General features: G+C 49.0%; 1 protein-coding gene across 1 annotated transcript in view; it reads left to right on the top strand.

The window, feature by feature from the left end:
- Positions 1-24,105, top strand: part of grin2aa (glutamate receptor, ionotropic, N-methyl D-aspartate 2A, a) — a 67,404-nt gene extending 43,299 nt beyond the window's left edge. The window contains 9 exon segments of the mRNA XM_067232551.1: positions 1,600-1,802; positions 8,791-8,962; positions 9,563-9,716; positions 10,717-10,842; positions 11,163-11,392; positions 15,258-15,418; positions 18,203-18,390; positions 20,814-21,052; positions 22,213-24,105. Of these exon segments, the coding sequence (XP_067088652.1) occupies positions 1,600-1,802; positions 8,791-8,962; positions 9,563-9,716; positions 10,717-10,842; positions 11,163-11,392; positions 15,258-15,418; positions 18,203-18,390; positions 20,814-21,052; positions 22,213-24,105 (3,366 nt within the window).
- Positions 24,106-24,660: the final 555 nt, after the last annotated feature.

Raw genomic sequence — 24,660 nt, 5'->3', positions numbered from 1 at the left:
ATGTGTGTGTGAGGTGTGTGTGATGTGTGTGTGTGGTGTGTGTGATGTGTGTGTGTGTGTGTGTTTCGGCAGGTCCCGTGTAGAGTAACATGAATAGGGCTCTGAACAATGTGCTTCTGTGACTCCAGGGCCAGGTAGTTGCTAGAAGAACACGGCTTACACACACACACACACACACACACACACACACACACACACGCACGCACTCAGTAGGCTGCTAGGTGAACAGAGGTAAAAGACTCAGGATCTCACAGGAGACCTGTGCTGTGAGGAGCATACTGTACACTGTCCATTGTACACAACTAACTGAGCCCTAACACACACACACACACACACACGATACACTCTTTCTCGCACCGTCACAGAGAAACAGAGAACACACACAAGCACCTCTACGTCCCATGTACACACTCACGTACACACAAACAGACACATGCACAGTCAATCTAGACGTGTATTCTATTAAGCAGGCAATACAATTAGAGTGAAAATGAAGCATTGTAATGTGTTTTCTCTGCCTGCCTGTTCTAGCGAGCTCTCTTTCATTATAGTTACTTAATGAGGTCGTCAGGATGCACAACAACAAGCCATTCTGCCGCTGAGGAAATGGCAGTCCTGACTTTCGCGCACACACACGCGCGCTCTCGCACACGCTCTCCCTCGTACACACTCGCAAGTATGCGTGCACTCTTGTGCACATACACAGACGTAGATGCACACGCACGTGCACACACCCAGTACAAATACACGTACAGTGCGCGTGCGTGTGTGTGCATGTGCGTGGGCTGAATTATTCAGCCGGTTGCAGTCAGGTCGACTCGCAGACCTTGCAGGGAAGTCAGTCGTATTCTCCCAAGGCAAAGAGAAGGAGGAAAAAGAGGTCGGAGGAGAGAGAGAGCACGTGACTGGAGAGAGAGACAGCAGGGATGAGGGGATGAGGGAAAAGGAGGGAGAGCCAGTGTGAGGTTTTGCCATTTTGTGACTCCTGTAACATTAAGTATTGATGGTATCGTAAGTCTTTCTGCATGCTGCACACACACATACTGTACACACACACACTCATGCGTACTGTACACGCACGCACGCACACACGTACAGTACACACACATATACGCATACTGTGTACACACACACCACACAAACACACACCCACACAAACACAAATTTAACCAGAAAGATTCCATAGGGAGGAACAGTGACATCACCATGTTGACAACTCACTGAATTATTGAGTAACCCACGTAACTATCTGTTCTGTCAGCCCTTTTGCCGGCACTGTACACAGAATGGTATGCACGTGTGTGTGTGTGTGTGTGGCAGGTGTTCTGGTGTGTGTATTTGTTTGCGGATGCTTGTGCAGACTAAAATCCAGACCCAAAATATTGTTTGTGTTTCTGTGTGTGTGTGTGATTCTGTGTGTGTCCAAACTGTGTGTGTGTCCAGTTTGTGACTGAGTGTCCAGCTTGTGTGTGTGTGTCTTGATTGTATGTGTGTGTCCAGACTGTGCATGCGTTCAGACTGTGTGCGTTTGTGGAAGTGTCCGGATTGTTTGTGACTTCACACGGTGTGTGTGTAACCCTGTAACTGTCCTCTCCTCAGATGGGCCGCTGGGAGAACCGCACCCTGACGGTCAAGTACCCGGTGTGGCCGCGCTTCAACTCGTTTGGCGACGCGGAGATGGACGACAACCACCTGAGCATCGTGACTCTGGAGGAGAAGCCCTTCGTCATCGTGGAGGACGTGGAGAGGCTGACTGGAACCTGCATGAGGAACTCGGTCCCCTGCAGGAAACACATCAAAGAGTACGTCCGCCTGCCTGCCATGCTGTCCTATCACTCCATTCGTCTCTCCATCTGCCTCCTCTGCTCCTCCGTAGGGCCCCTGTGGGAAAAACAAGATCAAGGAGTTCCTCTCTCTCTCTCTCTCTTCTCGGTCTGTCGGTCGGTTTCTTTTTGTGTTTTCTTAAGTGTATCTTTTGCTCGACCCTAACGATCTGTGAGGAGCCAAGTATTCATTCATCCTCCATGTAGTCATCCTTCCATCCACCTTTACATTGTAGCGGGGTGTGATCGTTTGAGAAAAGATAACCCTTATCTATAATCAAGTATTGAGTCATCGGGGCACCACCTTGATATTGGTTTTAGGAGACCAAGGAAACCTCTAGTTTAGTATGTATTAATCAGTATTCTGAAGGAATGAGTTTGAAGAATGAGTAGAGAAAATCGCAACAGTAGTGAACATGCACACGTCAAAATATATTTGACAAATAATTGATTAAAGTAAAGTAAATATGTATGGTATGAACACGTTTGATTTTGAATTTGATATGGAAATTGGTTTCAATGAACAGAATGAAATAGTCCAACTTGGTCTAAGAAAGACAACAATTTTACAGTCAGTGATTACTTCCTTACAAATCCTAAACACAGCTCATGCCAATGCTACAGGGAGGAAAGAGCCGTAGTGTAGTAGTCTCTAGTAGTGTACCCTATTCTTCATAAAAAATCGAAACATTGATTACAGATCTGTAAGGTGCAGGTGTCTGACACACTCAAGTTGAGCATTTCAGAAGACTGGACAAAGAATACAGGAATGAAGGGTTGTTAAATAGTATCACAATATGGGTGGGGGTGGGGTGACAATCAACATAGCCTTCGCAAACACAGAAAGAAGACGCCGCATCCATGGCCCTAGATAGCTTTTGTTTAGTCTTTAGATAGGGCTCCTCGAAATGGCCTTGACCTTCCTCTTATTTTCCACGTTCAAAGTTGCATGGCATTATACACTTTGGTAACATTGTGACCTCTGAGCTACAATCTAGTGTCACAGATATTTCCTAGTCGCAAAATAACTTTATTATGGCTATCCAGGCATACAAACAGCCTTATGACAGTTTATCATTATAAAAGCAACATAATTCATAGATAGACATACATCTGTTCTGGACATGACCAAGGGTCATGTTCTCATGAGCTAATATAGCAGGGTTTAGATCAAACATTGTTTATTATATTCAGAACAGTCAAAACTGTATAAAAGTAATGAAGTAATAATTAGTTGTAATATTGAATTATTGTTAATTGACCAGTGGTTAATGACAGGCATCTTCACCAGTCATAGTTACGTTTGATCAAGGTTGATCAATGAGGTGGAGGGCTGTTTGAGTCCGAGGCCCATTTGAAGAATATCCGAAATCAATGCGCGGCTGCACAGCAGGTTAACATGAGACTGAGTCTGTGTGATTTCATTCAGGTTTCAATTAGAATTGCGGTTTGGGTACTTTTGTACAGAATTGTTCAGGTAGTGTTGCAATCACCAATCTTGTTGAAACCCAGGAGAAGCTTGGCGAGATCCTTTGGAACGTCAATCCTGACGGCGTTTACCATGCCATCGTCGGTATCGCTGGACTCAGAAATCGATTATCATCTCATGAGTTCCATACAGTTCAGAATTAGGAGTCCTGTCTCTGAAGTCAAAAGTTGATTGGAGGAAACTGGGTTCTCCCCCTCTCTCCTTCACACCTACCAAAGGTGTGAACTGGTCTCTGGCTGGTTCATAAGGGTGTTCAAATAATGTTCTGGACATCTTTGTACAGTTATAAAATATAGTTGAATGGTTGTTTTATAATGTTGGCTTCATGTAGAGACCAAGGATGACTTGGTTATCTTTCAGGAAGAAGGAGAAGTTACAAGAACATTACATTAAACACAACATTACAACAAAGTAGCAAACATTACACAAATATTCCTCTCATAATCCTCCACCTTCAACTCTTGTTGTAAAGGTGAAGTATTGAAGAACTTTCCTTAAAGTTCTGGCAAGGTATGTTCTTTGTTCAAATTCCCACCTCAAACGGAGAGGACAAATGGTTGCTTGGCGACATGTTGTCTCAAGAAAACCCCTTTGAAGCTTTCTTGAGAGACAAGAGGGCATCACATGCCGAGTGGGGAGGTTCCCACCACACCATCCTTCCATTCATCCCTCCTTCCTTCTTTCTGTCATGCATCCATCCATCCATTCATTCATCTTTCAATTCATCAATCCATCCATCCATCCATCAACCTATTCCTCCTTTTTGTCATCGGTCCCACTACAGCCTGTGCTAGTGTGCCTACCTGTGTCAGACACTGCAGGGCCCTGGGATTTGACTTCTCACAGGGCGTCAGTGTGATATGCACATCAACTCTATAAACAGAAGTCGATCTGAAATCACTTTTAAGTTGCTGTTAGTGGCAAGCAACAACTAGCAAGTGATAATGTGAGAATGAGCTGTTTAATGATTTCGGTGGTGTTTAAACCGCCAACCCCAATAGAAAACTCCAAACATGCCTTTTGGAAAGAGCCAACAATCTCCAGCTCGCTCTTATTGTCTTCTTCCCCCTTTCTCGCCCTTTCTTCCTTATTGGGTGTGCTTTGCCTTCGGCAAGGGCACAACCTTTGTTCTCTCACATATATATATATTATTGTTTATTTTCGCCCCCCTAAGGATCAGTCAATATTTGGACTACATAGACAACGCCTGTGTCAAAATGTTTGTATTGGTCTCGATTGCGTTGCTTGTATTTTAATTTATGTTCCGTTGCATGGTTTAGGAGGTTACAACGTTTTTGTGGCAAAAAAGTGCCTTTAGTCGACGAAGGGTACTCTATCTGCTATCTACGTCACCACGTCAGCACACGTTAGCAACGACGTATGGATTGATGTGCTGTTGCACAGCGAGTATCGTACCGTGCCGTGGTGTTCTACTACCAAAGAACTTATATTGACTCTTTGCTACTACTAGCAGCATCATACATGTACATTTAAGCAAATCAAGACTTGCATGTACAGTAAGTAATGTCACATTAAAAAATGTATTTAAACTCAAGCTTGTGTGGTGCGTCGCTGGCTTCAGTGCCACAGCCTAAACTTTATGTCAAAAAAACATTCTCATTTCCGGCGCTTAAAAACAATCCCCTCACTCAGTGAAGTTTGGCTAGCCACCGCAACTAGCTTGCTCGTTGCAAACTTCTTTTGAATAAGCCATTTCTCCCTAAATAGATGGTAAGCTTATTTACGTTTTTGTGGGCATATTTTCAGTTAGCAGATGGTACTGTTTGAATCGCGATTCCATCTGAAATACTGCCGGTGACAACGTTGTTACAGTAGCTTGTTTCAAAGGGGGTTCGCTTGTTTCAAAGGGGGTTCTTGAGTAGGCTAAATGCTTGAAAATATCACGAGATGGGAAAAAACTTAAGGGGATGGACCCACCTGCTACCGACGCAAGCGAGCACACCCCACAATTTCCACAGAAATTGTACCCTCTCTAGTTTTGTATTGCTTGTCTTGCCTCTATCCTTCCGTCCATCCTGTAATGTTGCCACGTCATGTTTTTCCGGCATCTCTCCTCTTTTCATAAACCTCCTCTCTTTCTCTGTCCAGTGAATGTCCTGAGACCTAAATGGGCTGTCCTTTCCTCCACTAACTGCTCCCCCTTTTTCACCTTCTTCCTTCTTTCGCTCTCCATCCTTCCACCCCTCCACCCCTTCATCCTTCCATCCCTGTCTTCATGCCTGCAGCTCTTCGCCTCTAATGTAGCACATTAGCGTTCTCTGACAACCAGAGCAGCAAAATGCTCAGTCTTGCCCCTCCCCCCTCTATCTTCATCTCTTCTCTCCCCTCCTCCTCCCTCTAGCTCTATATCCTGTTGCCCCCCTCCTCTAATGCCTCCTCCTCCTCCAGTTCTGTCCCCTGTTTTTCATTTACCAGGTGCAAATGTTAGTACACTGCTAGGCCCCTGAAGCACCCTCTCAACCTCCCAGCTACAGGTGTGCAGCAGCCTGTTCGGTCCCCTTAGCAACATTTCTCCAGTCAGCAGTTTAGTTCCCCCCTCCAACACACATTAACACACACACATGCACATGCACATGCACACCACACTTGTTTCCCTGAATGATGCCACACCTGTAGCCTACATGTCTTTCAACTGTGGGCACAGACATGCTATATGTGCCAGACACACACACTTTCTCTCTCACACACATAAATACAAAGTGGTCTGTAGTTGAAAGTAGCTAAATCTCTGGGCGGTTGGAGTCCCGTTCAAAATGTAGGAGAGTTCATTAATAGCAATGTTTAATAATATCTTGTCTCACTCAAACATGAACACACACACGCACACAGACTCTCTCACAGTTGATTAATAGTTAGCTGAAATAGCATCCCAGGATGATATGCACAGGGGACTTTTAACAGGCTCCCAGCGCGCTGCGAAGTAGGGCGGACAATGGAGGCTCCCAGAGGAGGTCTGGAATGAGGGAGAGACCAGAGAGATGGAGGGAGAGGAGCACTGGGAAGACACACACACACTCACACACTCGTACAGTCTCGTTGTTGCCACATGTCCACTCACCCACAGGCCAGTGCATTTGGAAGCATTCCTCCGACAGTGCGATGCCCACTCAAGCATCAATGGTGCCTATTTGGAGATGGAGGGATGTAGATGGAGGGATGGAGAGACAGAGGGGCGCTGGAGAAAGGGGGGATGTATCCATGCATGTGGAGTTAGAGAGCCACTCATGCAGGTTGGACTGCAGAGCAGAGCAGACCCCCCCCCCCCCCCCCCCCCCCTCGCTCTCTCACTCTTGAGACCCCCCAGGCCCTACGCCTCACTCACACACACACACACACACACAGGCCTGTACAGTACATACAGCATTGTTGTGGCCTTGCTACTGTAAATGGGAGCAGGCTGTTCTAGAACTTCGGAGATGAAGTCTGGCTGTTCTAGAACATGGTGTACACAGAGTTATCTGGAGAGCAGGACCAGTGTGGGTTGTAGATGTACAGTAGGAGAAAAGTGGATTGATGTCCGCACATGGATGCTTGGAGGCTTATTAGGCTTATGTACTCTCTATGTGATTTGCTGCCATGACTGGGGTTATGGGTCATTATTGGGGTTATGACTGGTGTTATTACTGGTGTAATGACTGGTGCCATGAATGGTGTTATGACTGGTGCTATAACTGGGGTTATGGATCATTATTGGGGTTATAAATGAGGTTATGACTGAGGTGATGACTGTGGTTATGACTGGGTTTATGAATGGGGTTGTGACTGGGATTATGACTAGTGTAATAACTGGGTTATGACTGGGGCTATAACTGGGTTATGCCAATGAAGTCATAGTGTATATTAGACAAAACTTTCCATACCACTTGAAGTTTGAAACATGACTTCAGACTCCTATTGTATATTTTTATATATTATTGTTCGCCTACTCCCACTTTTTTTTATCTCCCTCTCTCTTTCTATTATCTCTTTCTCTCTCTGTCTCATTCTCTCTCTTGTCATCCATCATTCTTTAATTGGATACATTTATTGTATTAATAAGTGGTGGTCTTTCTCTGCGCTGGTCATGACAATTGTTGTTGTGGTACATTGATACACTACATATTTCACTATCTGTGTGAGTGTGTGTGTGTGAGTGTGTGTGTGTGATCCGGTCTTCTAGGGAATTCATTGTGTACGTCACAGCCAGCTACAGAGGAGCTCTGATTGATCTGGAAGTGGATTTTGCTGAGCCAGCTCAACAAGGATCTCTCTTTTAGTATCCGGATCGCATTGCCTCTTCATCCTTCTCTTGCTCTATCCTTCCCTCTCTCTCTCCCTCTCTCATTCTCACACTTTCACTCTCTGCTCCCTTTCTCATTTTCAGAATGATTCCATCCATGTATTCTGCATGTCTTTCCTCTCTCCATATCACTCTTTCTTCACTTTTTCTACTGCTTTCTCTTTTACTCCCTCCCTCCCTTCCTTTCCTTGCTTTGAGTTGATGTGCATAAAATACAAGGACGTGCTTCTGATTAGCTTCAATCTAAAAGTTAAATGACGGTCCCAGGTGGTTGAGAGAGAGAAGTGGGCAACCTGTGTGTGTGTGTTTGAGTGTGTGTGTATCTTTCATGTCTGAACGATGTCCTTTCCACTCAGCTTCATAGACACAGATGGTAGAATGATTACATATGCATAACCATCATACTCTCCGAAGAGAAAGAAAGAGAGAGAGAGAGCATAGAGGCAAAGGAAGAGAGTGAGAGACAGAGAGGGAGAGTGTACTCAGTGCGGTTAGATGCTGTTGGGGCAGGCACAGCTTGGCCAGTACAGAGTGGTGATGGAAGTACTGTCTCCTTGTATTCTGTTGGACACTGCCATACCCCCCATCCCCCCCACCTCCACCCGCCCCCTTCACTCCTCCCCTGCCCCCTTATCTACAGGGTGCAAGAGTCCCAGGGAAAAGTCTATGGAAAGGGCACTCTCCCTCTCTTTTACCCTCTCTCCCTCCTCTCCACCTCCCCCTCTCTCCTGTACCTCTCCCTTCTCCCTCTTTCCTTTTCCTCTCTATGTCTGTCTCTCCCTCTTCCCCTCAACCCTCCTTCTCTCCCTCCTCCCTAGCTCTTCCTCTCCTTCTCTACCTCTCCCTCATTCCTGCCTCTCTATCTCTCCCTCTCTCTTCTCTGTTTCCCCCTCTCCCTCCTCTTTCCCTCCCTCCCTCTGCTTTACCACGTCTCGACCCCCACACACGTGGCAATATACAGTAGTGTGCACGTGTGCACTGGAGGGCTGCAGCTAGTGGAGTCTGGCTAAGCCAGGGGAAGACCAATAAGATCGCACTATACCCCCCTCTATAGCCCTGTGTCCCTTCCTGTGGACATTCCTTGCCTTCACAATTCACCTCCATGTCAAGCCGAGGATTCCCATTGGAAAGCTCCAAATGTCAGCCAATGAGACGTGTCTCTGCTTGTGTTTCCCCAGCAACACTACGGAGGCGGGCGGGACATACATCAAGAAGTGCTGTAAGGGATTCTGCATTGATATCCTGAAGAAGATAGCCAAGTATGTCAAGTTCACCTACGATCTTTACCTGGTGACCAACGGTAAACACGGGAAAAAGATAAACAACGTGTGGAACGGGATGGTGGGAGAGGTGAGCAGCTCGTACATCACAACCAGGAGGGCTTCATTTAGCAGAGTGTTTCATCAGAAGTGACACACAGAGGGGATTTGAACCTGCAACCTTTTGATTTCGAGTCAAAAGCTCCAGCCACTGAGCTTTGCCTCCAAAGCTTGAGCATCTGCTCTCTATTTAACCTCTGTGATGTGAGATCATTACATTTACTCGTAGTCTTTATAGGACTGCTGATGCTGGACAGATTGGATGGGATGAAACTGTGGTTGATGTCTTTTTTTAATCGTTGCTTTTCCTCTTGTGTTCTTTGCTTTTCTCCCTCTGTTCTCTCTCTGTCTGGCTCTCCGGCTATCTCTCTCGTTCTCCATCTCCCCTCTCTCTTTATCTTTCTCCATCCTTCCACTCTGCTTCCTCTCTCTGTCCCTCCTTTCTCTCACTCTCTACCTTTTCTCTCTCTCTCTCTTTGCCCCTTCCATCTCTTCCTCCTGCATCTCCCTCCTCTCTCGGTCTCCATCCCTCCTCCCTCCATCCCTCTTTCTCCCCCTCTGTCCCTCCTGTCTTCCACTCTCTCCCTTCCTCCTCTCCTCTCCCTCCCTCCTCTCCCTCCCTCCATTGCAGGTGGTCTATAAGAAAGCTGTCATGGCCGTCGGGTCTCTGACGATCAATGAGGAGCGTTCTGAGGTCATCGATTTCTCCGTCCCGTTCGTGGAAACTGGAATCAGCGTCATGGTCTCCCGTAGCAACGGGACTGTTTCTCCATCAGCCTTCCTCGGTAACTAACGCTGATGTCGCAGACGAAAGGCTTGAGTTCTGTGTGTGTGAGGGTTTGCGTGAGTGCTTGTGTGTGTGTGTGAAAGTGTGTTGGTAGTGTATGAGCATTGCAAACACCTGAAAGATACTGTACTGCTGACATTGGATTGAGTACTGTCCCTGTGAGTCCTTTCACACACACACACACACACACACACACACACACACACACACACACACACACACACACACACACACACACACACACACACACACGCATACATAGACACACTGACACACACACGTTCACATACCAAGTCCTTATGTCCCTCTCCTAACCTACTTTAGTAAATAGGCACATTATAATGTCACTAAGAATGACCAGCCACATAAATGGGCACAGCCCAGACACTGATTACCAAGAGGCCAAAGGAGAGTCATGAAAGTGCAGCAGCCTCTAACTCACTCACTCACTCGCTCACTCATACACACAAAGGCACACACACACCCACCCACATACAATATTTGGCATGCAGCTATTATCATAAGGGCTATAATTATCAGGACGTATCAGCAAAACCCCAGCATGGCCCTCTGCCAACAACACACGCCCACACGCATGCACACGCAGACACACATGCACACACACACACACACACATACACACACACACACACACACACACATACACACGCGCGCACGGGATGGCTGCTTGCCAGCAGTGCTTTCACATACATTAGAGGTATAAGGCTATATTGTGAGCTGCTCTGCAGAGAGCAGAGGAGGACAGGAGTGCTGACACCACGGTTCCCACTCCTGTTCAAGCGTGTGTGTGTGTAGCTGAGGGCGTGTCAACATGTGCTCATCGGCATGTGTGTGTTTGTTTAAGTGTGTATGTCTGTGTGATTTATTCACTGATTATGTGACTCTCCATGTTCGTCATTAATATTTATTTCTGTTTATTAATGTGTGTGTGTTTGTCTCTGTGTGTGTGTGTGTTTGTGTGTGTATCTATGTTTCAGAGCCATTCAGTGCTTCGGTGTGGGTGATGATGTTTGTGATGCTGCTCCTAGTGACTGCTATGGCTGTATTCATGTTTGAATATATCAGCCCTCTAGGCTTCAACAGAAACCTGGCACAGGGTAGAGGTGAGTGTAAACACACACACACATACACCTGCACGCAAACACACACACACATTCACACACACACACACACACACAAACACAAACTCACACACACACACACACACTTTCTAAAGGCAGAGTTTCAGTATAAGGCTCCCTCTAACCACTTCTATTCTAAGCTGTAAAAGGCTCTAAATGAGAGGTAGGTCACATGACAGTGACATGATTCCATGATCACAGAGCATGTGACAAGTTTGAAGACTGTGTGCTTCAGTAGCATAAGAATGCACTCCTCTATCCCTCTCCCCCATCTCCTCCATCATGCTCCCCTCTTCCCCCAGACCCCCATGGGCCCTCATTCACCATGGGGAAGGCTGTGTGGCTGCTGTGGGGTCTGGTGTTCAACAACTCCGTCCCGGTCCAGAACCCCAAGGGCACCACCAGTAAGTTCATCGTGTCGGTGTGGGCCTTCTTCGCTGTCATCTTCCTGGCCTCCTACACGGCCAACCTGGCCGCCTTCATGATCCAGGAGGAGTTTGTCGACCAGGTTACCGGGCTCTCCGACAACAAGGTACAGTGGCAACACTGCTTATTGACCCGTTTGTTGTCGTTGTTGTTCACCAAAACGATCTTTCTGTCCCTCATCCAGCCGGTGAAAGTCCTCATGGTTGTTCTAATGGTACTTTCTCTTGTCCAGGAGGCCTTTGAGATCAGTAGAGATCTTCTCTGAGTGCTTGTGTTGAATGCCTGACTTTACTCTTGCCTTACGGAGCATTCGGATTGGTTGTGATGGTAGTGTCCGGGGCGGGGTTGTCCCACTCACACAGTCACCCAGGTGTGTGAGACGAGACTCCCCCCTCTAGGGGAGGAGACAACAGGCAGGCCTACCGGGCCAGGGGCGGGATTCTTCAGACAGACAGGATAAAGTAGAAGATAGGTCAGCTTGAGTATCAGCTTTATCCCAGTGGGAACTCTCAACCACGTATGTTTCATGTCATGTGAGGATAGCATGTTTGTATGCTGTCCTCCTGCCCTCTCGGAATGATTGGAAACCACGTTTCCAGGCCGGAAAGTATCATGTGAAACCGGAGGTACGATTTCGTATCCCAGGATTCCCTGTCGGAACGTTTCCGAGATTTACGGGTTTTCTGTGGAGCACCGGTCGGCAGCATACTGCTAGCGTGTAGCGACAGAGAGGCTAGCTAGACACATTTGCATCTGTTGCTATCTCTGTTCTGTTAACTCTCTGTTCTTGTCTATTTTTTCCCATTTCAAATTTTAACCCATTGTCTTCTCTCTTGCCGTCCTGTTTGTGTGCATACACATTGTTAAACCTCACCACGTACAGTCTAGGTGCTGGAGAAGGGGCAACACATTGAGCTGCGTTGGGTTGCTGCTTAACATATAAATATATTTACTGCGTATATATAATGCATACCTTGTATTGGCTGGATAACTGGCCAATGACATACATAAATGCACCTTTCAAGGCACCCAGACTGTATGACTTGGTTGTATTTGTCATAAATCATGATTATGGTGAGGATTGGGGCTCGGCTCCATTTGAATTCACATTCTAAATCCTATCTCACCCACTGCTAGGCCTGAATTCAGATCCCATATTGAAAAAACATCCTCTTGCCGAGCAAAGAGGCATAGCTTTCAATACACTAATCCAATCTCAATTCACTTCAAGCTTTGTGTGATTCTACGTGTCTATGAATTGAATTCAAATCGACCCCAACCCTGGAAAGAACAGCTGGATGGTGTTCCGTTAGCTCTGTTCTGAGGCTCTGAACGCGGATCCGGTTAAGTGGTGTACCATAAGCCCAGTTCTCAAGGATCTGAGCGTGGATCCAGTGGGCTGAGGGTTCTGGTGCTGTCAAGAGTGCTGGCCCAAACAGCTGATCCAGCAGAACACTGGACCAGGATGAAGGATGAGAGTTAAGATCACAGTCTCCTTTAGACACAGGGTCAGAGAGGTGACGTACACACACACATACGTACACACACATACGCACACACACACACGCAAACACACACACATATACGCACACACATGCACACAAACACACACACACATACGCACATGCATAATAGTAAACACACACTCACATGCATACACATGCATATACACACAAACGCAAGTAGTGGATGTACACACACACTTACAGTTGTTCAAAACTGCTGAGTTGAAGTCCAAAGGCACCAGGAGGCTAACAACGGCCGATGTTTACTATTAAAGGCTTCACCACTGTCTCCACTCCTGTCGGACGGAGCTGTGCTGTGTCTGGGTGGCTCTCGTAGCAGAACCATCTCCCTCTGGGTCTGGCTGCACTGGGGTTTTGGTAGGGTCCCCTGTGTATGCCCACATACTATCCCATACCCAGCACACAGTGTTCTATGGCACACTCTCTCACACAGACACACACAAATACACTGGAGAGTTTACCGGTTTGTGAACTATGGTTCGGATTTTGGCAGGGTTATGTAAGAGAGTGACACAAAACAGAACCTGAGGGAGGGAGTGCAAAAAAGGCGAGAAAAGAGAGAGCGAGTGAGTGAGAGAGAGAAAGACAGAGAGAGGCACAGGGAGGGAGTATAAACCAAGGTTACCAGAGTAGATAGACAGGAAGAGAGAGAGAAAAGCAGACAGACAGGAGAAACATTGGCAGGAGACAGGGAGGATCTGTTTGACTGATACTGAAGCACAGACAGGTAGACTGACAGAACAGACAGACAGGTAGACTGGCAGGGCAGATAGACAGGTAGACTGACTGAGCAGACAGGCATGTTGACAGAATGGAGTTATCAAACCAGGGTTCTATTCTATTTTCAGATGAAAGTAGACCAGTATAGTATTATATAACACTAGACCTTGCATAATGACCGGGGATAGAAGGAGAGGGCGAGGAGCTAGGAAGCAGGCAAGCAGGGGGTGATTTCAGACAACAGTGTGCATGAGTAGAAGGTTGAGGCAGAGGGAGAGAGAGAGAGAAGGGGGAGCAGAGGTGTGATAGGAGGCGTGGGGGGGGGCTGAAGATGACGGAGGGAGAGGAGGCGAGGACGGGAGCAGACGTGACTTGACTGATCTGATGTTCCCTGCTTCTACTGCAGCAGGAGACCCATGGTGACTGCTAAGGAACACAGGGACGGAGGGAGGGAGGGGGCGAGGAGGGGGTAGAGCAGGGGGGAAGCGAGGAGAGAGAAGGAGGAAAGAGAGAGGAGAGAGGGAGGGAGGGAGGGAGGGAGGGAGGGAGGGAGGGAGGGAGGGAGGGAGGGAGGGAGGGAGGGAGGGAGGGAGGGAGGGAGGGAGGGAGGGAGGGAGGGAGGGAGGGAGGGAGGGGAGGAGGGGAGAGAGAGGAAGGGATTGTAATTGGGCTGTGAGGAGGAGAGAGGAGGAGAGGAGCTTGTGGTGGGGTTTGAGGAGGAGGGATTAGGGTAGAGGAAGCGAGGCGCTTGTGTTTCCTTGGGGCCATCCCTTGTGATTCTGACGCACATTCTGTTACTAGCCTGACATCACTGCATCCCCTCTGCCTGACCTGATAACACACACTCACACACATACACTCAAGCACACACACTCAGGCACATACACAAGCACACACACTTGCATACACACACACTCACTCACAAAGTATATACACACACATACACACCCCCTGACAAGTGATTTAACAAACAATGTATATACATTAAACAGATGAACAGATAAAAAAGGCTGAATGCATAAGTGATTTTAAACACACCCACACAATAAATGTGAACCCTTTCCTCCCTTGCGCAAGCTCACACACAAACACACACACAAAGTAGAGTGGAGGGGACTGAGGTATGTTGGTTAGTGGTGCTGAGGGCACATCACTGATGAGCTTCTCTTTGAAGGATGGGAGGAGGAATGGAGGGATTGAAGGATGGAGGGATGGAAGGGTAGAGGAATGGAGGGGACACATACTGTAAAGACTTAAACGCACACACACACGTAAGACGAAATACACAATAAACAACATGTACGCAAACAATGCTTCTTCACTCGTTTCAGTCTGTGTGTGTGCACTCCAGTGTGTGTCCAGGTTTCTGTGTTAATGTTGATACTGTGGCCAGGATTCAGACAGGGCAATAGAAGGGGAAGTCAGGCTGTTCAATCCAAAACTGGAACAGGAACTAGATGTCATCACTCATGTTCAGGGTCCAGAGGCTCTCCTCTCTCCTGCTCCTGATCAGAACTTGGTCTAGCTCTGAGATAGGGCCTGGAGTTTGTCCTGGTCACACCACATGGCATGGGAAACCCTCTGGACCCTGAACCATGTCTAATGGCATCTTCTTCATGCCTCTATTTCTCCACTCTCACTCTTCTCTTTGTCCCTCCCCCCTTTCTCTTTTTCCCTCTCCTCAATCCTTTTTTTGTTTTTGTTTTGGTCTTGTCCTCCCCGCAGTTCCAGAACCCGTATGCGTACTCCCCACCGTTCCGCTTTGGAACCGTGCCCAACGGGAGCACGGAGAGGAACATCAGGAAGAACTACCCCGACATGCACCAGTACATGATCAAGTACCACCAGACCGGGGTGCAGGATGCGCTGGTCAGCCTGAAGACGGGGTAGGGAGCCTGGGGCAGCACGGGGGCAAACTACCCCCCCCGGACCTGGGAGTCTGGGTGTCTCATCTCATCTCTGGGTCTTGGTCTGGACATCTGTGTGTGTGTGTGTGTGTGTGTGTGTGTATATGTGTGCGTGTATGTGTACATTCGCTCTGCATACACAAGTGTTGTGCTGGTATCTCTTTGTGTTTGAAGACACACACATTGTTCACCTGGGAAATCTAGATCTATAGGTCCAGCCTTTTTGCCGTGAGTGCCTGTGTGTGTGTGTGTGTGTGTGTGTGTGTGTGTTTGCACATGCTTGTTTTCATTTGCTGGTGTGTATGTGTGTGTGTGTTTGTGCATGTGTGTCATTGATGACCCAGTGACACGGGACAAATGGTTTATCTAGCTGGGAGTAGCAGGGTTATTTTTAACCCTGTCTCTATTGGGCACTAGGCATGGAAGCACGGCTATAGGGGATACATACAGAGATAGACAGAGATAGACAGGACACAAACGCACACCCTCATTATCACAGGAGAGGACATGCTGGAGGAAGGAAGGAATGGGGGAAAGAAGACGGAGAAAAGGAAAGAGGAGAGGAGTGTAAGGTTACCTTTCCATCCCACAACCACAGGGGGGGGGTATGTATAGATGAGGACGAGGTAACTGGAGAAGAGAAGGGTGGAGGAGAGACGGAGAGTGAGGAGGAAAGTGCAGAGGAGACAGGGGAGGAGGGGGAGGTGGAGGCAGCCGGGAGGATTGGGAAGAGAGAGGGAGGGGAGAAGAAAGGGGAGGAGCGAGGACGGAGAAGCGGAGGCAGGGGAGGAGAAAGGGGAGGAGGGAGAAGCGGAGGGAGGGGAGGAGAAAGGGGAGGAGGGAGGAGGGAGAAGCGGAGGGAGGGGAGGAGAAAGGGGAGATGGGAGGGAAATGCAGGAGGTGGAGAGAATGAAACGAGAGAGGGGAGAGAGGAGAGCGCAATGAGGAAAGGTTGACGGTGAGATGACTCGGGGAAGGTGTGCTTTTGATTGGTTACAGCGAGGGAATAGAATCCAATCACAACGTAGACAGAGACTTTAGAGATAGAGGAGTGGTTTCAACAAGAGGGCATCACACACACACATGCACACACACACACACACACACACACTCTCTACTACACACATTCCCTCTCCCTCTCTCGCTCTATCTCCCTCCCTCTCTCTTTCTATCACACATGCACAAACACAATCACACTCTTTCTCACACACACCACGTTAGAGAGCTGCGATACGAAATCTCTGATGAGGTTATCCGTAGACATTTATTCCTATCTCATCTTTGATTTCCCTGAATGTTGCTAAAATGGTGGAGTAGATGCTGTAGAGCCGAACTACTGATCCCGCTCACATGAATAATGTTGCTAGATAGATTCTGCTGTTCAGGACTCAATGGCTAGATTAATATTGATCACATGTAATACCAGCAGGCTTAAGGTGCTCTGTATGGAGTTAGACCTGTTCTAGCTGGAGGCAGCCTTCATCAATTGTTCTGCTGTCCTTTTTACCATGTTTACTGATTCAGAACAGGAAGAGAGGCCAGAGATGCTACCTGAAGAGAAGGATATTGGGATTTGTAGTCTTGGAGAAATGCTTGTTGGTGCGTTTATTTGCCTTAATGAAGGTGAAACTGATCAATGCAGATCGAATCCCAACTAAGCCCTCACGCCTGCTGTCTGGCTACTATCCACACACGCAAACACACGCACATGCACACATACACACATACACACACACCCACGCGTGCAAACGGATTCACACACACACACAGACACACACAAACACACACACATACTCGGTCATGGAAGCATAGGCCCACAGAGCCCAGGCCAGTGTTAACCTAATTACACAGCTAAACTATGGGCTCTAGGCTGCTGTGTGAGAGTCAGACCTGACATTCAGTAAATGCCAGGCAGTCAGAGTGTTATTACAGGGCTGTGTGTGTGTGTGTGTGTGTGTGTGTAGAGAGAGACAGAGCAGGGGTTAGTGACAGCTTCAGTTACTCTGTAAATGCCATGAGACTAGCCTCATTTAGCTGTACTCCCTTTGTAATTGTGGGTGCGCGTGTGTTTGTTCGTGCGTGTTTTTGAGTGAAACCGACCGGTACCCGGCTCCAGTCTCCTGGGCGCCACAAGAATGTGTTAGCCCACTGGGCTAAAGCTTGTGCATTGGCGCGGGATGCTAACACAGGTCTTCAGGTCACTCCTTGTGCTGCTGTGGATCAGCGAGCCACCTCCATCACATGCTGTATGTGCAGTACTCCATCAGTCTGTCCTCCTGTCCTTGACCTGTTTGAGATGCCTCAGCTAAGTACGACTGGCCTTTATATCAACAATGATGTCAGAAAAACTATCGAGTCCTTCTGTTCCTATACCTCTCCTCCCTGCTCTCTCTACACCCCTCCACTCCTCCTTGCTCTCTCTCTACCTTCCTCTCCTCCCTGCTCTCTCTCTACCCTCCTCTCCTCCCTACACTCTCTCTGCCTTCCTCTCCTCCCTGCTCTCTCTCTACCCTCCTCTCCTCCCTGCTCTCTCTCTACCCTCCTCTCCTCCCTGATCTCTCTCCACCCCTCCTCTCCTCCCTGCTCTCTCTCCACCCCTCCTCTCATCCCTGCTCTCTCTCCACCCCTCCTCTCCTCCCTGCTCTCTCTCCACCCCTCCTCTCGTCCCTGCTCTCTCTCCACCCCTCCTCTCCTCCCTGCTCTCTCTCCACCCCTCCTCTCCTCCCTGCTCTCTTCATCCTCCTCTTTTCTCTCTCTCCATAGTAAACTGGATGCGTTCATCTATGACGCTGCGGTGCTGAACTATGCGGCTGGCCGTGACGAGGGCTGCAAGCTGGTCACCATCGGCAGCGGCTACATCTTTGCCACCACAGGCTATGGCATCGCCCTGCAGAAGGGCTCCTACTGGAAACGGCAGGTCGACCTCGCAATCCTCGCCATCATTGGAGACGGTGAGACACACACACACACACACACACACACATTGCCTACGCCCATCCACACAATTTGGTGCACACTTTCTTTTTCTCTCTCTTCTTTATTCTTTATCTCTCTCTCTCTCTCTCTTTCTCTCTCTCTATCCCAATCTTTCTTTCTCTCTCTCCCAATTTCTCACTTTCTCTTTCTTTCTGACTCTCTCTCTGTATCTTTGTTGTGTTGGCTCCAGCACAAAGGCAAGGCATCGAAGTATAAATAACTCTTTGATGTTATTCTGGATGCTGAGGCAGTTCTAAACATGGTGTGGAGTGTGTAAGTTATTCTAATGTATTCCCCTCTATGGCCCTATCTATGTATGAGAGCCTGTATCTGAGTCAAAGCCGACACAGGCACTACATCCCGTTATTATAGAAGCTCTCTGATGTTCCTACATAAACAATATGCCTAACACAGGGAGGGAGGGGGGAGGGAGAGAGGGAGGGAGGTAGAGAGCGGGAGAGAAAGAGGGAGGGAGGGAGGGAGTAAAAGAGAAAGCAGTAGAAAAAGTGAAGAAAGAGTGATATAAAGAGAGAGAGAGAGAGTGCAATAGTGTCAGAAAGAAACTGCAGAAGAGATAGAGAGACTGGGACCATTGACATTATCAACCACTTTTATTAGTCTGTCAGACTGTCGTAGTCTCATTTAGTGTTCACCGCTTCAGAGTCCATGTGATGTCCAGTGTGTCTGGGCTCACAACAATAGACTGAACCAATGGCGTGCGGTTGTCTGTAAAACACTTAAGTACATTCATGTATTTATTCAGCTGTCATCCAAAGCGGGGGATTTCAACCTGCATCCTCGTGATCTGCAGTCAAATTCTGTACCGCTGAGCTGTATCCATACCCTCATGTAACTCCACTCATATCCAACATGAGCCATTAGGATTGTAGCAGCGATATCATTGCTGATGTTTGTAAGGAGTGGGGGAGGGGGGTACACTTCCGAAAGTTTCAAGTGAACTGGAATCAGCTCCAAACCTCTAAACATATTAAATCCCAACAGTACCTATTGTTTCCAGTTTGTCTCTCCTCGTTGACGTTGAGTGTGTTGCTGTGACTGAATATCCCCAAGTCGACTCCATACACACCCAGAGGGCTTATCATGGATCTAGCCTGTAGCTTTGTTCCTCCAGAGTCCCCCTCAACCCTCCCGCACACACACACACACACACACACACATGCACAGACACACGCACCAACCTCCCTGTATCTCTGCCTGGTAGACACAGATACACCTATCAATTGAACCTCAGAACTCAGATCAGAAAGTTAGATAGCAAAATAACTGCCTGGCCTTCTAGTAGTGCTGCTTCTTTCCGGGGAAATAAGCAAGTGAATGTCCACCCGACTAAAGTACTGATATTACTTTGGTAGGATAGATAGACAGACATAAAAAGGCAGTAGAGAGAAAGAGACAGACCTTGGAGAGGGGCAGACAGACCTTGATGTATAGCACATGCACATACGGTAGCTTTCTGTTGGCTGCTCAGACAGACTGTGGGAGGATAACATATGAACACCCAGTAAAGAGAGTGAATTAGAAGGACTCATTTAAGAGGAAAGAGAGAGAGGGAATGTGAGAGGGAGAAGGAGAGAGAGAGAGAAAGAGAGAGAGAAGGAGAGGACGAGAGAGAGTAAAAGAAAGAGGGAGAGAGAGAGAGAGAGAGAGAGAGAGAGAGAGAGAGAGAGAGAGAGCGAGGGAGAGGAAAAGCGGACCACAGAGACCATTTAAAAGATCTATTGAAATTAGACATTTTCATTTAGTTAAAAGTCAAAAGTCATATGAGTAATATCCATCAAAGGACAACTCAGTCAGTGAAATAAAGAGTAAGTTGCCAAAGTAACCTACCACCTGGGCCTCCTACACCTTCGAACAGGAACGGATGTTCTGTTGAAGTAAAATGATCAGTGAGTCAGTTTTTCCAATTTTCAGAGCGGACAGGCCAGGATGTGTGTTTGTGTGTGTGTTTGTGTGATTGGAGGGTGATTGTCCTCATGTTCAGCCAGACCCTGCAGGCATTGTAAACAAAGTGTTGTTTACCCTGGTGTCTGTGCCAGCATGCCCACCCGGCCCTGAATGATACACATTTGATTAGAGCAGATAAACGAGCCTTCAAATGTCACAGAGAGAGTTGGAGAGAGGGAGTGACAGAGAGAGAGAAAGTGAACGAGAGAAAAAAGAAGGGAAAAAGACAGAAAGAAGGAAGGAGCTGATGGATGAGAGTAAGACGTGTTTGACATAACCCCCCTCCCCACCCACCCATCTCTTCCACCTCCATCCTCCCATCCTACCCGCCTCTTCTCCACCACGTTCCATCTCCTTCTTCCTCCACTCCTTGTTGTTTTGGATCTGCTTGTCTTCCCTCTCATCCCTCTCTCCCTTCCTCTTGGCTCTCCAGGAGAGATGGAGGAGCTGGAGGCCCAGTGGCTGACGGGGATCTGCCACAACGAGAAGAACGAGGTCATGTCCTCCCAGCTGGACATAGACAACATGGCGGGCGTCTTCTACATGCTGGCAACCGCCATGGGCCTGTCTCTCATCACCTTTGTGTCAGAACACCTGTTCTACTGGAGGCTGAGATACTGCTTCACCGGGGTCTGCACCGGGACACCTGGCCTGCTGTTCTCCATCAGCAGGGTAAGACTGGGTCCTTATGGTCGGGGAGGGAAGGGGGTATATGGGTAGTACGGATGAGGGAGGGGAGAAGGTATTTGGTTGTTTAGGTAGGGAGGGGGGTAGGGGCAGTATGAGGGATTAGAGGCAGTATGAGGGGGTTAGTAGAGGTATGGGGAGTGGGGGCAGTATGAGGGGGGCGGTATGAGGGGGGTGGGGGCAGTATGAGGGGGGTGGTATGAGGGGGGTGGGGGTGGTATGAGGGGGGTGGGGGTGGTATGAGGGGGGTGGGGGAAGTATGAAGGGAGTGGGGGCGGTATGAGGGGGGTGGGGGCGGTATGAAGGGAGTGGGGTCGGTATGAGGGGGGTGGGGGCGGTATGAGGGGGGTGGGGGCGGTATGAGGGGGGTGGGGGCAGTATGAGGGGAGTGGGGGCGGAATGAGGGGGGTGGGGGTGGTATGAGGGGGGTGGGGGTGGTATGAGGGGTGGTTAGAAAAATAAGGGAGGAAATACATCTGGGAGATATGAGCAGGAATAGGCCTGTCCTGGGGAGTGAATGCAGTAAGTGGAAGGTAGGTTAGGATAGGGGTGGGGCAGACTAGATACATCTGGGTCACGAGAAAGAGACAAAATGTAAAAGTGAGCACGAACGCAAAGAACATGTGCCATTTTACAGCCCTACCTACCAGAACCTAGTTTTAGCAATAACACCAACAAAACACAAGACCTAAATATCTCCTTGATGCCGTCTGAAGGTTTGCTTCACTCACTTGACGGATGTGCAGACACAAAACATGTGACTAAACTTATCGCCACCACCCACATCTGTTCCGTGCTGGCGTTCATCTCTTAAATGAATTAGGAGTTTAAGTGTTTTTTTATTGCTCTTTTCCTCCGCTAAAATTACTTTCCTCCTTCATTGTGGACCCTTCATTGTAGCTTCTGGTAATGTGTTAGAGATTATAATGAAAACAATAATCTGTTGAGTTCTGTTGGATAAACGACAGAATAATAGTTGAATTATAGGAAAGCTGCTATTGTTTGTTAATGTGAAAGTAAACAAAGTAAACTGTCTTTGGCCTCTGTCTCTTTCTCCCATTACTTCAATCTTTTTTTCTTTCTTTCTTTTTTTCTTTCTCTTTCTCCTTTCCCTCTCTCTTGCCCCTCCTCCTCTCGGTTTGCAGGGTATCTGGAGCTGCATCCATGGTGTTCACATCGACATGAAGAAGAAGTCAGACATGGACTTCAGTCCTCAAGCCAACATGCTGAAGCTCATCAAGTCTGCCAAACAGATGACCAACATGTCCAACCTGAGCGCCTCGCGCATCAACTCGCCCAAAAGAGCGGCCGAGTTCATGCACTCGGCAGGGCCCATGATCATGGACATGATGGCAGAGAAAGGAAACTTCATCTACGCAGACAACCGCAGCTACGCCCCCAAGGAGGTCATCTACGGGGACACGGGCGACCTTCAGACCTACCTGGCCAACCGCCACAAAGACCACCTGAACAACTACATCTTCCAGGGGGGGCAGCACCCCCTCACCCTCAACGACGCCAACCCCAACACGGTGGAGGTGGCGGTGAGCGCGGACGCTGCCCAGACCAACGCCAAGCCCTCGCGGGCGCTATGGAAGAAGTCCGTGGACACGTTGAGGCAGGGCCCCGCCCCCGTGCCCGACATGCTGTCCCCTGATCCCCGCATGTCCATGAAGACGCAGCGCTACCTGCCCGAGGACGCCGCCCACTCCGACATCTCCGACTGCTCCAGCAGAGCGACCTCCTACAAAGACCCAGATAACAACAAGCACCTGAAGCCCAAGGACAACTTAAAAAAAAGATCCTTGACATCGAAATACCCCAGGGACTGCAGCGAGGTGGAGCTGTCCTATTTAAAGACTAAGCAGGGCAGCGCAGTGGGCCAGGCAGGGAGAGGGGAGAAGATTTACACCATCGACTCAGACAGGGAGCTCAGCCTACAATCTGATCCCATCCACTACCGCGAGAGCCGCGGGCTGGCGGCAGATGACCTGGACTACCCGGAGATCTACTCCGACCACAACGACAACTACAGGAAGTGTGACCAGCCCATCATCCACCTCAACTCCAGCCCCCTCCACCACACAGACTCGGATCTGCTCCCTGACTCGGCCTACGCCAAGCACTACAGCCTGAAGGAGAAGAACCTGCCCCTGTCCCCGCACGAGTCCAACGATCGCTACAAACAGACGCACTGCCGCTCCTGCCTGTCCAAGGTGCCCTCCGGCTATCCCCCCGGGGCGCACTACACCCCCACCGCCTCCGCCGCCTCCACCTCCGCTGCCGCCGCCGCCGCCCGCTCTCCCTACAATCGCTGTGAAGCCTGCCTTCACACTGCCAACCTCTACGACATCAGCGAGGACCAGCTTCTCCAGGATGCCCTCCTCAATCCCAGCATGCACCAGGACGAGATGTTCGGCCTGTACTGGCCCCAGACCGACGGGCCGCACGTCCAGAAGAGGAACCGCCTCCGGCTGAGCCGCCAGCACTCCTTTGACAACATCATGCTGGAGAAGCCTAAGGAGATGGACCTGGGCAGACCAGCCCGCAGCGTCAGCCTGAAGGAAAAGGACCGCTTCCTGGACGACTCGCCCTACGCCAACCTGTTCAACGTCCGCCCCTACTCGGACAGACTGTTCGGCTCCAAGTCCATGTTCAACCACAACCTGGAGGAGAGTAAGAGGAGCAAGTCCCTGTACCCGGACCATGGATCCGACAATCCCTTCCTTAGCTCCTCCCTCAGGGACGACACCAGACTGGTCCACGGACGCAGCTCATCCGACATCTACAAACAGCTGGCCTCCGCCCCGCTCAAAATGCGCAACGAGAACAATCTGCGCTCGTCCGTCAAGTCCACCGCCTCCTCCTACTGTTCGCGGGACGGGCGGATAGCCAATGACATGTACATAACTGAGCATGTGATGCCTTACGCAGCCAATAAGACTAGCGCATACTCAGCCCCCCGCGTCCTAAACTCCGCCCAGTTCAGCAATAGACGGGTGTATAAGAAAATCCCCAGTCTGGAATCAGACGTTTAATCATGTTTCTGGGTTTGTATTATAGTTTCAACTATCTATCCACTTACGATGCCATAGCCACACTCTTCTTCTCGACATCGTAATCCTAACTAAGTACTTGGGTACTGCTGTACTGCTGTTCTCTTTATGGTTCTCACTGTTCGTCTGTTCTCAACCATGGATGGATCAGGTGTCCGCACTACGCTCTGCCAAGCGGGTTCCAGGGGTGGGGGGAAGGGTTTCTGACAGCCTCCCTCCCTTCGATGGGAGAGGGAGATAGAGAGGGAGAAAAGAGAGAAGCAGGTTGAGGCATGATGCGATGTACCAAGCCACGGAGAGAGCGGTAGGGGAGGGGTCTGGACAGGGGGGGTACGTGGAGAAGAGGGGAAGGTGGGGATGGGAGAGAAAGGGGAGGCAGGGGGCTAAGAGAGGGGACATCTAGGAATGAACTTCCCCGGCTCTTTTTCCACCTCCCACCACCACGCCACGGCCACCCCTTCCTCCCACTTCTCCTCACCTCTTCTCCAATCTTCTCCCCCGCCTCCTGCTGCTGTCTGTCTGTGAGTGTGGCAGGCT

Source organism: Osmerus mordax, chromosome 3, assembly GCF_038355195.1.
Source record: "Osmerus mordax isolate fOsmMor3 chromosome 3, fOsmMor3.pri, whole genome shotgun sequence".
Taxonomy (NCBI): domain Eukaryota; kingdom Metazoa; phylum Chordata; class Actinopteri; order Osmeriformes; family Osmeridae; genus Osmerus; species Osmerus mordax.
The sequence above is the reverse complement of the archived record's forward strand: the minus strand, read 5'-3'. Positions and strand labels throughout refer to the sequence as shown.